General features: G+C 22.0%; 3 protein-coding genes across 3 annotated transcripts; all 3 read right to left on the bottom strand.

The window, feature by feature from the left end:
• Positions 1 to 1,756: 1,756 nt before the first annotated feature.
• On the bottom strand, positions 1,757 to 4,669 carry PY17X_0905200 (uncharacterized protein; the record flags this gene model as incomplete). Its single annotated transcript, XM_721370.2, has 1 exon — positions 1,757 to 4,669. One exon carries the CDS (start codon positions 4,667 to 4,669, stop codon positions 1,757 to 1,759), a length of 2,913 nt encoding a protein of 970 aa, XP_726463.2.
• Positions 4,670 to 8,738: 4,069 nt separating this feature from the next.
• Positions 8,739 to 9,558, bottom strand: PY17X_0905100 (cysteine-rich PDZ-binding protein, putative; the record flags this gene model as incomplete). The annotated part of the gene is made up of 4 exons (XM_022955900.1): positions 8,739 to 8,817; positions 8,913 to 8,987; positions 9,156 to 9,213; positions 9,498 to 9,558. 4 exons carry the CDS (start codon positions 9,556 to 9,558, stop codon positions 8,739 to 8,741), a joined length of 273 nt encoding a protein of 90 aa, XP_022812117.1.
• Positions 9,559 to 10,610: 1,052 nt separating this feature from the next.
• Positions 10,611 to 13,386, bottom strand: PY17X_0905000 (dynamin-like protein, putative; the record flags this gene model as incomplete). Its single annotated transcript, XM_022955899.1, has 4 exons — positions 10,611 to 10,637; positions 10,727 to 10,773; positions 10,914 to 11,008; positions 11,120 to 13,386. 4 exons carry the CDS (start codon positions 13,384 to 13,386, stop codon positions 10,611 to 10,613), a joined length of 2,436 nt encoding a protein of 811 aa, XP_022812116.1.
• Positions 13,387 to 14,096: the final 710 nt, after the last annotated feature.

Raw genomic sequence — 14,096 nt, 5'->3', positions numbered from 1 at the left:
ACTGTTTTGTGTGTGCTTATATGTAGCTAATAAATATGAGAAATGTATGGGTAGAACAATGGCAATGATAATATGACCAAATGATAGTAGTAAATGTTTTATATAATCATTATATATATAGTTATTCCAATTTAAGTAAAAAAATAAATAGGAAAATTTTCATTGTTTTGATAAAAAGAGGATAAAAAAGATATAACCAAAGAAATGTTTAAATTATAAAACTCCAATTTATTTTTCTACAAATTGTGAGTTATTGTTTTAATCCTTATGATATAATTTTTAGAAAAATAAATATTTTATTAGAAACAGTTTTGAAAACAAATTTAAAAAAAAACTAAAAAAAAACTAAGAAAAAACTAAAAAAAAAACCAAAGAAAAAAAACTAAGAAAAAACTAAAAAAAAAAAAGTCAGGTTAAAAAAATACAAAAATATTGCCATATATCTAATTGGGTTATTATGATGCATGTATATAATAGTTATTTGGTTATATTTATTTGTACCTTCTTGTACTTTTTTGTACCTTTTTGTGCTTTTTTGTACATTTTTATTAATTATTAGCCCTCCTTCCAATAATAAGACACCACATATATGCATAACATATTTAATCATAAAAATTGTGTAAAAATAAAACATAAGATATTTGTATATATATTCTGTTCTTGTTCATTTTCTCAATTTTAATTTTATATATTTGACTTCAATTTATATAATGAAAAAACAATTAAAAAAAAAGTATGTATTATAATAGCTAAACAGGTTTTAGTGAAATATTTTTAGTTTGGTAATTATATGTGAATAGCTAATTATTTCTTTGTCTATTTCTTTGTCTATTTCTTTGTCTATTTCTTTGTCTATTTTTTTTTTTTTTTTTTTTTTTTTTTTTCTAAAATATGTTTTACATAAGATATATTTGAAATATATAATATTAATAAAAAAAACTTCAAATTAGAAACAAGACATTTTGTATCATCCTATTCAAATATCCACAGTTTCAGATAAACAAAATAATAAAATATTTAGAATAGATAGATACATATTTGTTTGTAATTTGGTTATCTTTTCATCATATATAAATGTGTTAATTGTATAATTATTTGGATATAGTAGTTAAATAATTCCTTTTCCATTATTTTCCAAATTTTTTATCATATTTATTATGAACTGTGCATTTATCATTAGCTATTTTTATATTGTTTGTTTTTATTTCATTAAAACTTTTGTATAACTTCAGTTAAAAAAAAAAAAAAAAAAAAAAAAAATTGTATGTTGAATCGCGATATAATAAATATACAATTACTATTAAAATGATATCTAAATGTTGATATGTTGTATAGCTTTGAAAATAATTTGATAAAGTAGCATTATATTATATTTTATTATATTTTATTTTTGGTCTGTTGAACTGTGTTGTTACTATTATGATATGTATATATTTACCATTTTTAGCTCGGGGCAATTAACTGATATGAAGTAATATGAGGTAATATTTTATAGAAACGATTTGAATTTGTTTGTTATGGTTGCGTAGGTTTTGCGTATATTTTGCGTAGATTCTGTTTTAGTAGACTAATTTTCATTTTAAAGATGATTATTTTATTCGAATTTCATAAATTCCATAAATTCCATAAATTCCATAAATTTCATAAATTTCATAAATTCCATATGTTTGTAAAGAATCAAAATAGTAATAATTTGGATTGCTTAAATTTATCTAACACAAAAGTGTGTTTCACTTTAGCAGGGTTTTAATAAGTTTTAAATATATTTAATAGTTTTCCCTGGATTATTAAAATTGTTAGTACATAGTTTTATGTGGTTTTGATCTTTTTCAGTATCGTCTTTTTGTGTTTGATTTTGTATATCAACTTGTTTTAAACAATATTTTGTAAACATTTCTTTTTTTTGCTTGAATTTATTAATTTTTTGGATTGTGTCTAAATTATTAGTTTTTTGTATGTGTGTATTATTTATATGAATATCTTGTTCTGATACTAATTCATTACTTGCATCTACAAACTGATGTGGCTTATTAATTTTATTAACTTTTGCATTATTATTTAATTTATTTATTTTACTAATTTTATTAATTTTATCTAAGACCTCTTCATTTATAAAATATTTTGGAAAATTATTATTTTTAGATTCTTTGAATTTTTGAAAACTACAATTATTAAAACTATCAGAATTTTTTTCTTTTATTTTATTTTTTTCAAGTTGTTGTGTTTTATTTTTTTTATCTGTATTAAATAATTCAGGAATTTTTATATCATTAAAATTTGGGTAATTATCTGAATATATTTTGCCAAGATAAATATTTTGTTTTCCTATATTTTCGAAACTTGTATTTTCATTTTTATTAACTTGATGAATTGAACTATTAATTTTATTATTATAATTTGCAATAACTGAATTATTTTTTATTACATTATTAATATTTTCGTTATTTTTAAAACTTAGGGTTTTACTTTTATTTGCCAAAAAACTTATTTTTTCATTACTACTACAATAGTTATATTTCATATTTTTCACTTCTTTAGCTAGTTTTTTTTTTTTTTCATCATTTTCATCATTTTCACCGTTTTCATCATTTTCATCATCTTCGTCATTTTCGTCATTTTCTCCATTTTCATCTTCTTTGACAATTTCATATTGTTCACTTATTTTAGAATTTCCTTTTTTGTTTTCACGTTGTTTAAGTTCATTGTTTAAAACTATTATTTTATCATATTTGTATGTTTTTTTTTTTTGTAAAATATTATTATATTCTTCATTTTTATTTCCATCATTGATAACATTATTTTTTGTTTGGCTAGTTCCGATATATTGAATGTCTTCTCCATTTTTTTTTTTTCTTCTCACACAGTTATTATTTCCATTAGTTGTAATAGTAGTAGTTGTTGTTGCAGTTTTTCCGGTACTACTTATACTATCATTATCTTTGGTAAAATGATCAATTTCTTCATCAATATATATAGATGAATTTATATTTTTTATATTATTTTCAGGTTTTTTTTTTTTTAATAAATTTTCATTAGTATTCTCAATATGATGATTAACTGCAAGTGTTTCTTTTTTTTTTTTTTTTATTTCGTCGTGAATTATTGTATCATCTTCATCTTCAGAAGAATCATAGTTTTGGTTATTATTATTTTCACTTTTTTTACTAGTGTTAATTATATCCGTTTTTGTAGTATTTTTTTTTTTTTTTTCAGATTTATTTTCAGCATTTTTACTAGTGATAGAATCGGTTCTTTTTACAGAACAACAGTTAACTTTATTTTTAAAATTGTTTTTCATTATGTAATACAAAATTTCATAATCCTTTTTGAGAGCAGCATTTGAATATTTTTCTTTTCCAGAAGAAGTATTAGTATTTTCACTTATAATTGTATTACCATTTTTTTTATCATCTCCATTTTTTTGTGTATCTATATCTGTAATAACCGTTTCTTTAGATGTAGGAAGTGATTTAACAACACATTCATTAGTATCTTTTTTTGTATCATTAATTTTATTTATTTTACTATTAGGAATAGATGAAATATTTTTAAAAAAATTCCAATTATTTGACAAAAGATAAATCCATCGAGTTTTGATTTTTTCATGCCATAAAAATTTAGAATTTTGCAAGCTAAAATTATTTAACATTTCAGTAACCCATGGATGATCTAAAACATTTTGTAAACTTAATCTTTCATTAGGGTTTGATGATGTTAATTTAACAAATAAATCCCATGCTTTTAAATTTTCTCTAAATCTACTAGGGGGTTTAGAATATCTTAAATTATGAACAGTTTTTAAAATTATTTGAGCCACTTTAGAACATTCTACTCCTTTTTGTCTACAAACGAATCTACCAGATATGAATAAAATCATATTCATTCCAAGTGCATAATTATCAATTTTTTCTGTCATAGGACCAGTATTTCTTAAAACTTCAGGAGGGTTTATTTCTAATGTTCCTGGCCATTCATTTGGATGTAAATTACATGAATCAATATGTTCAGACCACCCAAAATCAGCTATTACAATTTTTTTATTACTATATCTTAATATATTAGTTGGTTTTAAATCTCTATGTACAATATTCATATCTTGTATATACCACATACCTTGTAATAATTGAATGAAATATAAAAATGCTTCGCTCATATTACTTGATAAATTTTCTTTCCATAATGTACCATCATTAGCATAATCTTGTATAAGTATCCACCCCTCTTTTCCTCCTATAACTTTATGTAATTTAATTACACCTGGACATTGACATATAGATAAATTAATTATTTCTTTAGTAAACATTTCGACTATTCTATTGAAAGATTCTTTTGGAAATTGATTTGGTTGTAATAATTTAGCTGCAAATATTTCGTTTGTTACTTTATGTTTAACTTTCCATACTTCTGCATATGTACCTTTTCCTAAATTATTTAAAACAATATAATCTTTAAAACAACTTTCATTTGTTTTTATTATTTTGATCTGATTATTTAATATACTAGGTAATTGTAATATGTCATTATGTGATGACAATTCTGAACCAATTTTAACTTCATCATTTTTCTTACTCTTTATATAACTTTTTTTATAAAGCTTTTCCGATATTTTTGGAGTTTCATTGTTATTATTTACTATTTTAACGCTTTTTTTATTATCTAAATAATCCATGTTTTTATCAATAAAATTTATATGCTTATTATTATTAGTGTCTATTTTTTATAAGATTTGTTTCTTATATATCTTTTATATGCTTGTGAATATGTATCTAACATATATTTATCAAATTTGTGATTCCTTTATACTCATATGTAGCCGCATTCCTAAGATGAACTGCTCATTTAATTAATATCTACTTCAATGTTGTTTTACCTTTATTTCGAATTTGCACTTTTCATAAATGCACTGGTTATGTACTTTTCACAAATACACTGGTTATGTACTTTTCGCAAATACACTGGTTATGCACTTTTCACAAATACACTGGTTATGTACTTTTCGCAAATACACTGGTTATGCACTTTTCACAAATACACTGATTATGCACTTTTCACAAATACACTGATTATGCACTTTTCACAAATACACTGATTATGCACTTATTCTTGATTCGGTTTTATTGCTATCCCTTTTCAATATTAATTTTGTTCGATCTGTTTTTTCCTTATTTTATATGTATTAATGCAAATTACTATGATAGTATGTTTAATGGGGATATATAAACATATTTATGCATATGTGCATATATTGTCTTTTATATTTTTTCAGAAAGCTAATAGTGTATGTTTTTTTCATCCATGCATATGTCGAAAAACAAAATTTATAGCTCTTGAAGTATACATTAACAAAGTTAATATTATAGTTATGTATAAATTCAAACTAATAAAATAGACATATATAAATGAATGAAAAAAAATGGAACGAACGATAAGAATATAAATACAAACAAAACGAATGTAATCGAAAATATCAAAATTTATTATATAGACGTATCGCACAAATTATACAAATCTTTAAGTAAATAAAATATACTGGGAAGGCAACTGATGCATAGTTATATAAACTAAAATCTAAAACCCAATAAAAAACAATATCAAACAAACACCATAATACATTGGAAAGAAATATATTAAAAATGAAGAAATTTACATACTCTACAAATTTAGGAAAATTAAAAATGTAGTAAGACAAATACTATTGGCAATGATATATATATAGCAAATCTATATAATAAAAATGCAAAGTAAATGTTACAAAAAATTGCAAATAAACAAATCATCAAATAGAAAATAGTTAAACAAATAGTAAAGTAGAAAATAGTTAAATAAACAAATCGTCAAATATAAAATAGTTAAACAAATAGTTAAACAAATAGTTAAACAAATCGTAAAATAGACAAACAAACAAACACGCGTGTGTATATGCAATATTATTATGAATGCATAGTTATTAATGGAAACAATTCAAAACTTTTAATTTTATTAGAATTTGATTACTTGGCATCGTTAAAATATTATCAAATATTTGTGCAAATATCTCATTCTAAATTAATTCATGCATATCAATATAAAAACATGTATGAATATATACGTATATGTAGTATAATTATAAATGCATACTTATTTTTAACGAAAACAAATAAAAACTTTTAATTTTATTAGAATTTGATCATTTGTCATAGTTATAATATTATCAAATATTTGTACGAATATATCATTCTAAATTAATTCATTAATATCAATATAAAAACATGTACGAATATATATTATGTATATAATGAAATGGTATGCATACACCCAAAATAATACACTACAAATAATATTTCTTTATAATATATTTACAATTAACATTTTTTTTTTTTTTTTATTTATTTCTATATCTCAAATTTTCTCCCTCTATTTTTATATTATATATATAATTAAAATATAAATTGTATAACTATTTCAACGATGAAAAAAAAGAAAAAAAAAAAAAAAAAAAAAAAGAATGTTACGTTCAGAATAATTACTTGCTAAAATTTATGTGTGCATTTCGTCTTTTTTTCCCTTCTTTAGCACTAATAACTATTTTTAATAATTAGCATATAATTAAGAATGAAAAATAAAATAAATTTATCTTTTTATGATAATTCAATTTATTATATTTTGGCTTCTTGCACATTTTATTATATACCACAAAAACAAACAATAAAAAGGCCTTGGAATTGTATACAACACAACAATGTTTTTACGATGCAAATATATTTGCTTTTTTTTTTGGTGGTGGGGGGGAGTGTGAAAGGGGGCATTACATATATATTTTTTTCTGAACAGTTCATAAATAAATGTTGCACTGCACAGAATATTTTAAAATAATTATTTCATGTGCATATTTGTATTCTATATGTTCATAAAAATATACTATATGTAGCGAAAATTACACGAAAATGAAATAGCTAAAAAAAATAAAAAAAAAATAAACATATATATATATTTCCATAGTTGTATAACATTTATAATTTGATTGTTGGCTTGCATAACAATAAATAGAATAGATATAAAATTTTGAGGATAAATGCAAATACATATGTATATATAAACTATTTTTTGTATGTTAATAAAATTTTACAGTTCGAAAAAATAAAATAACAACATGTGTAGGCGAATGCATTTTTTTTGCATTGTTCATAAATAGCAGCTAAATTATTATAACTAATTCTTATGTTATTGGTTGCATCTGCTGATAAATATGTATCATAAACGATAATTACTGTATGCATAAATTAATATTTCCCCCTTTGACAAATATGGGAATACTATAACAACAAAATATTGATATTACTGTATGCACTGAAGGGATATATATTATATGGTTAGTATATTATTTATTTGTTAAGATGATTTTCTGTTTTTCAGATATACCAAAATTTGATGATTAAATATGGATAGATATATTTTAGTTTATATATAAAGTATTATATACAGATATATTACATAAGTTGGGGAATTTTTATGTGCTTTTATAAATTTCAGTTTCCATTTTGTATGAACATTTGTTTATGTCACACACTGCTATCCAGTGCACATATCTTACTATTTGTTAATGTTAAAAAAATAAGATATAGGGATATTGAACATTGGTAATTTAAATATGCATGACTTTGTTAATATATGATTGTTGTAAGAGGATATCTAAAGTATGCACAATTTATTTGTCTAAAAAACTTTAGATATATTTCATGTAAACTATAAAGAAGTATACCTAAGATTCATTCGCATAGTTTTACAGGAATATAAATATGTAACGTGTATATAATATACATATTTGTTTTTTTACATTTGTTCAGATATTTGTATATTCCATTATATGAACATTTGCTGATGTTATATATCTTTCATGTGTTTTAGTATTATAATTGTTGGATAGTTTATGTGTTTCTACATTTTTATTAAGGTGTTATAATTCGGAGGAAGTGTTAACAAGTAAAATGGTCGAAAATGTTAATTTATATGATATAATTTGTATGTATGTATATTGTACATATTTTATAGAGATATAAAATAAGAAAAAGAACAGACATAAAGAGAAACACTATAAAGGTTTATGATTTTTTTTGTCTTCATCTTATACATAATTATATTAGCAGATATAAGCCCCAAATGTATATATGGTTAATCATTGTATTTTACAAATTCAAAAAAAATATAGAACATTTAAATATTGATGGTTAATATAAATATGTGCCTTAATGGTACAATATTTCTTTAAACAGTATACTTAAATGTAGTAGCTAAATGAATAAAATATTTCTTATAATTTGAGAATATGTTTTATGATTTTTATAAAATTGAGAAATATATTGTTAAGAATAATTTAAAAATGTTAGTTAAATGGTTTATTTTTTTCATGTAAAATATTTTAATAGGTTAAAAGAAAAGGGATTAAAAAGACAAAACAAAATAAGAAAATTTTTATGCATATATATATTATATATATATACATATAATTTAAAAAAAAAAAAATAAACGTATTTTTTTTATATATTAAAAAGTATTACTATTGTAAATATTATCATGTAGCATGTCTTATTTCGTAATAAAAATTATGGCTTGATTAAACACGAAATTAGCCATTTCCTTTTTGTGTGTGTATATATATATATATATATAAATAAATGTGTATATATATATATAAATAAATGTGTATATATATATAAAAAAATGTGTATATATATATAAAAAAATGTATATAATACGATTGGCTATACTATTGACATATTACTTGACGAAACGTCAGTTATTGTTTTGCCGCACATTTGGCATTTGCCTAATTTATAAGAACTAAATGGAAAAGATTGGAAACAAAATAAATATAGTTGCCTTATTTTTAGGGAAAAAATAATTTATAAATATAATAAATAAAAAAAAATTATTACCACACTGAGCAATATTTCCCATCTTGATGAAGTTGGCTATTACACTTTTTACATTTTCGACTTTTAGGATTAAATCTAATTAAAAATGGATTGTAAAATAAAGTTATAATAGTGCAAAAAAAATGTGTAAAAAAGGTGTAAAAAAAAATGTAAAAAAAGTGTAAAAAAAAATGTAAAAAAATGTAAAAAAATGTGTAAAAAAAGGTGTAAAAAAAAAATGTTTAAAGTATAGAGTTAGAATACTTTTGTTTGTTATGGCGGTATTCCAATAGTTTGTTAGTGCTCGTTGATCTATTTGAGCCTAAGAATAAAAAGTAAAATATTTTTGGAAAATTATTATTATTGTTATTTACATTTTGAAACATTTCAAGGTTTAAAATAGTAAGTATAATTTGTTCAAACAATTGTGAAAGTATATCAAGTTATAATATTTCTCATAAATATAGTGATATGTTTATAGGAGAATAATAACTACATAAATTTTAAACTTATAAATTTTTATCTTATAAATTTTTATCTTATAAATTTTAAACTTATAAATTTTAAACTTATAAATTTTTATTTTATAAATTTATAAATTCTTACTATTCTTCACATCAGGAGTTGGTAACTTTTTTAGTTTCTTTTCGCATTTTTCACAAGGCATTTTTTTTTTAACAATAAGTTTGTAACTTTTCTAAAAATTAAAATTGTAGCTAAAATAAAATTGTAGCTAAAATAAAAATGTAGCTAAAATAACATTGTAGCTAAAATAAAAATGTAGCTAAAATAACATTGTAGCTAAAATAAAAATGTAGCTAAAATAACATTGTAGCTAAAATAACATTATATCTAAAATAAAAATGTAGCTAAAATAACATTGTAGCTAAAATACCATTGTAGCTAAAATAAAAATGTAGCTAAAATAAAAATGTAGTTAAAATAATATTGTAGCTAAAATAAAAATGTAGCTAAAATAACATTGTAGTTAAAATAAAAATGTAGCTAAAATAAAAATGTAGCTAAAATAAAAATGTAGCTACAATAAAATTGTAGCTAAAATAAAAATATAGCTAAAATAAAAATGTAGCTAAAATAAAATTGTAGCTAAAATAAAAATGTAGCTAAAATAAAATTGTAACAAATAAAATAGTAATTTTTTTTTTTTAATTTTAAAAGGTTTAAATATATGGGTATACACGACGAATGAAAAAAAAAAATATATATAATTTTTGAATTTATCACATTTTATATATATCAATATATATTTAAATAATAAGATAAACAAATTAAAAAATATACATAATATAATAAATAAATGATAACGGAAGTCGCATAAATGGATAGTTGAAATATGGATAGTTAAATATTAACAAGTATAGTCATTATATTGTATTTATGTGTGTAAAGTGTATACACATTATTTTTATATTTTACTTTTATTTAATGTCACAACATTATGTGTATGTTTATAAATACGTTCATTAATTAAATTTAAAATAGTTTTGTATATATTATTTTTACAAACAAAAAAAAAAAAATACACCCATAATATATTATATATATGTATAAAATTGGATAAATATTTGTAATAAATTGTTAACCTAAATTAAACAAATTATTCTTAACACATCAAGTATGTATGCACATGAGCATAATTGTTTTAATGGGTCTATAAAATTGTGAAAAGGAAAAGAGTGGGAACTATCATGGTTCAACTTAGTCAAACAAAGGATTATAAGGGGCCTAAAAATTGAAAATTATTAAATCCGCATGTTGAAATGGGAATACACATTTTTTTCCAAGGTGGAAAAATACACGTATTAAATAGTTACCTTCTTTTTAATTGGGTCTTTTTCGAATAAATGTTTTCCTTTTGAATCTGATAAAAAAAAAAAAAAAATGATAAATTGATAAATGGATAAAATGGTCAAACTTTATGATAATTTCCAAAAAAATGTTTTCACTTAATTTGATGTAACATTATTTGATTCGAAATGGAATTGTATAAATAGGCATTACCCATTTTTGAACTCATCATTGGATTGTGTTTTGACATATGGGAATTGATGGTAGGGGGAGACATGTTTCTGGGTTGCATAACATGTGAGCGTTTGCTATTAATTAGAAAGGTGGGAAAGGTGGAAAATGTAAGAAGTGGTAAAAGTGGGAAAAGGTGGAAAAATGTAAGTGTAAGTGGAAGGGTTTATGCACACTTCTTTTATTACCTGATGGAGTGATTGTCATTGCTTGAACTCAAAGTGTGAGATGAAATAAAGTTTTGTTTGTAAGATTGTGATGGAGAATTATTTGATATGGAAGAACTGTTTTGTATTTTGATATTTTTTTGCATCTCAATAAGATCTTGTTCATAGTTAGCATCAAAAAGATCAATATTAATTGAGGTTATGTTGGGATCTTTTAAAAGCACTTGATTAGCTTTTTTTAAAATATCTAATTGTTTATTAAGATGTTCTCTTTCTTTTAACACATGTGGTGGTTCATTAAGTAATTCATATAATTTTTGTTCACTGTTTAAATCTGAATATAATTCAAATTGCATTTTTTCTTGTAATTTTCTAATTAAAAAATATCCGATAATTTTAGGAACACTATCTCTAACATTTCTAAGAACAATATTAAAATAAGAATCTAATCTTCTTCTAATTTCTTGTATGAATTGTGAATTATATCTTGTTTTTCTTTTATCTTTATTCCACATATTCATAACTGATTTTTGTGCACCTGAAACAAATTTAGCTGCTTTTCCTGTTAAATATTCAGATTCATTAATTATATTTTGATAATATTTACTTTGGCCCGTTGCATTATTTTGTGAAACATTTATATTATCATGACTATTATTTTGTTGATATTTTTTATTTTGATTTTTTTGATAATTACCATAATCTTGATTAGGAGATCCTGAATCATTATGTTCATCTTCACTCATATTAATAATACTTCCATGTTCTATTAAATATGAAATATCATTAGTAAATAAATAATTAGTTTCTGCATCTATATAATTTTCTAAGATGGTATGTGTATTTTCTTTTTCTCTAATTAGTATAGATTGAGATAGATCTAAAACTTGTTCTGATAATTTTGGAAATCTGGTTAGAACCCGATTAGCAATTTTTTGAGATAATATTTCAAGAGTTTGACTAACTTTATCTAAACAATTAAAAACTGGTGTATGTATTTTTTTTAAATGAGGTAAAATAAGAAATTCAAAAGTATCAGGAGAGGGGAATCCAGGTAAGCTATCACCTTCATGCATACAAATAGCATCATCTATATCATTGTCACTCAATTCGCTAGTTACATTTTTTCCTGCATATTCATCTAATAATTCATTAAATATTTGTCTAACTTTTAAACCACAAATTATATCATTATTTTCAATAAAAACTTGTAATCTTTTATCATATTTTCCTTTTAATGTATTTTTAAATATTTCACAATAATCTGTAATCATAGACCATAATATTTGTGTTTTTTTGGTTGAATCTAAAGGTACATTAGTTCCTAAAGAGAATAATTTATCATTAATAGCTCTGATTCTATCATTAATTTCTATTTTGATATCTGGTAAGAAATTTTTAATATGTCTTAATAAAACTTTTGTTAATTTGTCAGTTAAAGATGTAGTTCCATATAATGATTGTGGTAATTTTTTATATACTGGATGATTTTGAAAAAAATCTAATTCATCTTTTAATGATTGAGCAATTGTTTTACCTTGTTTTATATCAGCACTTGATCTATTTATAACTCCAGTATAACCTAATCTTAAATTTATTTCATCATTTAATAACATTTTACTAGCATCTACACCTTTATCCATAAGATCAATTTTTGTAATAACCCCAATTGTTCTCAACCCTTTAGGATCTACTTTTCTAGCTATTTGTAATGCATCGCTAGTTGACATATCAGCATTAGCTGGTAAAACGGCTAGAATAATTGTTCTTGGATCTTTAACATATCTGAATGCCATTTCTCTTGTTAACCTTTCAATATCATCTGTTTGATCTGAATTTTTTAGAGGAACTCTAGTAATACCAGGTAAATCAATTAATGATAAATCAGGACATCCTGTTGAATAGATATTTAAAATAATTGGTTCATCAATTATTCCTTTATTAGTTCCTGCAATTTGATCTGTTAAACTATTTATATGTTCTCTAACTTGATTAAAATCTGTAAATTTTTTATTTTTATCATCTTCAAATGTAGCCCAATGTTTTATTTCACTATCATCTTTAATATGAATTAATCGAAATTCAATAGGCCTTCTAGTAACAATACCTTCACCTCTTGGTAAAAAATCAAGTCCGACAATAGATTCTAAAACACTGCTTTTTCCACTACTTTGTGTTCCAACTACACATATACGAGGCAAATTTATATATTTTTGCAACCCGATATCTCGAAGCTCATCTATTACACTAATTAGTTTACGCAAATTTACATATATGCTTGATTCCATTTTATGTGCATGTATATGTATGTATATATTTTTTTTTTTTTTTTTGAAAAAAAATTGTCAAAATAGTATAATAAGCGTTTTGATAGTTATGCTTATTTAAAATAGATTAAATATTCGGTGTTTGTAAAAAGTATATAATATAGAGGGATGACAGAATGAGAGGAGGAATTATAATAATCAAGTATAAACGATCAAGTATAAATGATCAAGTATAAATTTGTGAATTGGTTAGATACTTGTAAATGTGAAAAGTATATACAAATATATGGATGTATTTTATAAATTGCAAATTTCGGAAAGTGTTTTTTTTTTTTTTTTTTTTTTTTTTTTTGGAAATAAAAAGGTAATTTGCTTAAATGTAGTGAAAATAAATTTATAACCATAAATAAATATGTAAACACATTTTGTGGATATAACTTTTGTATTGGATTTAGAAAATATATATGGAATAAAAATGTAATTTAAAGTGAGCTTATAAACATTTTATTTATTTATTATTTATTTATTATTTATTTGTTTAATTAATTATTACCATATTATTATGATAATAAGCCTTTAATATATTATACGAAATTGTTTTTTTTTCCTTATCTTTATTTTAAAATTTATTTTGGTTATTCGTTATTTTTATTTATTTATTATTCCATCACCATGCATACGTACATATGTATGTATTTATTATTTTTTGTGTAGCGCTGAATGTAAAATAA

The sequence above is a fragment of the Plasmodium yoelii genome, assembly GCF_900002385.2.
Source record: "Plasmodium yoelii strain 17X genome assembly, chromosome: 9".
NCBI lineage: Eukaryota > Apicomplexa > Aconoidasida > Haemosporida > Plasmodiidae > Plasmodium > Plasmodium yoelii.
The sequence above is the reverse complement of the archived record's forward strand: the minus strand, read 5'-3'. Positions and strand labels throughout refer to the sequence as shown.